Source organism: Stegastes partitus, unplaced genomic scaffold (genome assembly GCF_000690725.1).
Source record: "Stegastes partitus isolate 25-593 unplaced genomic scaffold, Stegastes_partitus-1.0.2 Scaffold1062, whole genome shotgun sequence".
NCBI classification, from domain to species: domain Eukaryota; kingdom Metazoa; phylum Chordata; class Actinopteri; family Pomacentridae; genus Stegastes; species Stegastes partitus.
The window spans coordinates 228,600-230,815 of NW_007578793.1; the positions used below are offsets into that span (position 1 = coordinate 228,600).

General features: G+C 45.0%; 1 protein-coding gene across 1 annotated transcript in view; it reads left to right on the top strand.

Moving 5' to 3' along the window:
- The window catches only part of LOC103367557 (actin-related protein 3B-like), an 18,373-nt gene that overhangs the window by 12,849 nt on the left and 3,308 nt on the right, over positions 1-2,216 (top strand). Inside the window, exons 8-10 of the mRNA XM_008295634.1 lie at positions 1,032-1,124; positions 1,273-1,398; positions 1,744-1,827. Of these exons, the coding sequence (XP_008293856.1) occupies positions 1,032-1,124; positions 1,273-1,398; positions 1,744-1,827 (303 nt within the window). The remainder of the gene's footprint in view (positions 1-1,031; positions 1,125-1,272; positions 1,399-1,743; positions 1,828-2,216) is intronic.

A 2,216-nucleotide genomic window follows, 5' to 3' on the forward strand; every position in this document is an offset into this window, starting at 1 on the left:
TGGAGGGTTCTGAGAGAGTTACTGGGACATCCTGATAATAAAGAACTACAATAGTCCAGTCTAGAAGTTCTAAATGATGGACTGGTTTCTCAGCATCACTCTGAGACAGACGTCACTGGTTCATGTTTCTATGTAACATCAAGTTCTAGCAGCTCTGAGGAACCAGAACATGAAGGATGGACACCAGAGAGACAGAACATTTGTCTGATCATTTTAGTAAAATGTGAAGACCTGGAGCCAACACGTTCCCTCAGATGTTACACTCTGGGACATGTTGAGCTGTGGACAGACGTTCACAGACACTTTGGTCTCTTCTGTGGTTTCATGTTGCTGAAGTTTTTATTTCGTCTTGTGTTTTTGTTGTTTTACGTTTTCTCAACCAGCTCGTGTCTCAGTTCGGTCTCTGTGCTAATTCTGTGTCTTGTCTCTGTAGTGTTCTGTCCTTGGGGCCGTTTTGTCTTTGATGTCACATCTTGTTCCTTGTGGGATGCGATGTGACAGAGACTGCCTCTTCATGTTGTCTCCTGTGTCTTTGTGACTGCTGTCTGGTTCTGGTCGTTGTGTCTCGTTCTGTCTCCTGTTTGGTCTCATTTCTCTGGTTTTTGGGTGTCTTTTGGTCGGTTTGTGTATCGTTTTGTCTTGTTTCTTGTCTCTTGGGACAGTTTTGTCTATTTTTGTGATTTTTACAGAATCTGCTTCAAACACGTCTTTTAGTGTATTTTTGAATGAGCCACGTAGAATAAAGAGGTTTAAGGACGTATCAGAGCTTTGAGCTGACTTCAGGTTGTTTGCAGTGACAGCTCCGTACATCACACACCACGTTTTCAGCAGCAGCCAGAAAGCTAAGGATCCTGTTGCTGTCGAGTTGGTCAGTGGTGCCACGCTAGAGATTGCTTTTCAGACCTGCCGCCGGCTTTTGGATTCAGAGGATTAAACTAAGATAATGAGCTAAAACCTCACTTTTTGTAGTGAATGTGAAATGTTAGCTGCAAATAAAATGACCGTAAATAAAATCAAAGTGTGTTTTACAGTTTGCGAACCCAGACTTCATGCAGCCCATCTCTGACGTCGTTGATGAGGTCATTCAGAGCTGTCCAATCGACGTGAGGCGACCGCTCTACAAGGTGCGTCATCAGCGCCACACAGATATGTTGTCTTGTGGAGATGTCTCACTCTGCTCTGTCCTTGTGGACTCGTGCGTCTACCTTTGTGAGGACTGGTGTGAGTAGGGATTCGAGGTGAGTTTATCCGTGTTTGTTTTGTGTGTGTCAGAACATCGTGCTGTCTGGAGGGTCCACCATGTTCAGAGACTTTGGGCGGCGGCTGCAGAGGGACCTGAAGAGGGTGGTGGACGCCCGGCTGAGGCTGAGCGAAGAGCTGAGCGGAGGACGGATAAAGGTCAGCAGCCTTCTGTCCTCATTAATGAACATTTGGACCAAACTGACCACAGACTGAATGCTAGTTGTTGCTCTGTCTGACCAAATACGTCTGTTTGCACTGTCAGGCTGTTAATACGTCAGGATGTTCTGCTGCCACCAAGTGGACAAAAACACAAAACAACAATGAACAAACTGCTTACAAACCAGCTGACAAAAAAAACGCTGAGACATGCTAACAGAGACATGCTAACAGACATGCCAACAGAGTCATGCTAACAGACATATGCCAACAGAATCATGCTAACAGAGACATGCTAACAGAGACAACATGTTTGCAGATGACTTGTTTCTGTTTGTTTTGCAGCCGAAGCCGATGGAGGTGCAGGTCGTCACGCATCACATGCAGCGTTACGCCGTCTGGTTTGGAGGTTCCATGTTGGCGTCCACGGTAACCCCCCACACACACACACACACACACAAACATTTGTACTCCAATACTTGTGAGGACCATGATTAGCATAACACATTTCCTTGGAGGTGCAGTTAGCCGTTTCTGAGGAATGTTTGGATGTAGCTGCCAAGAAACACACTGCAAGTGTTTTCGTGTCTGTTTTCATTGTTTGTTGTTTCTGTTGTGTGTTTTTTTATGTTTGCTTGAATGTCTCTTGTTGTTCAACTCAATTCAATTCAATTTTATTTGTATAGCGCATATTTACAACAACAGTCATCTCATAGCGCTTCACAAAGGCAGAGACAGAAACACCCAACAATCCAAACATCTGGATTCTCTATAAGCTTCAGCAGTCTGCTGGTGGGAAGGAACCGAAAACCCCCACA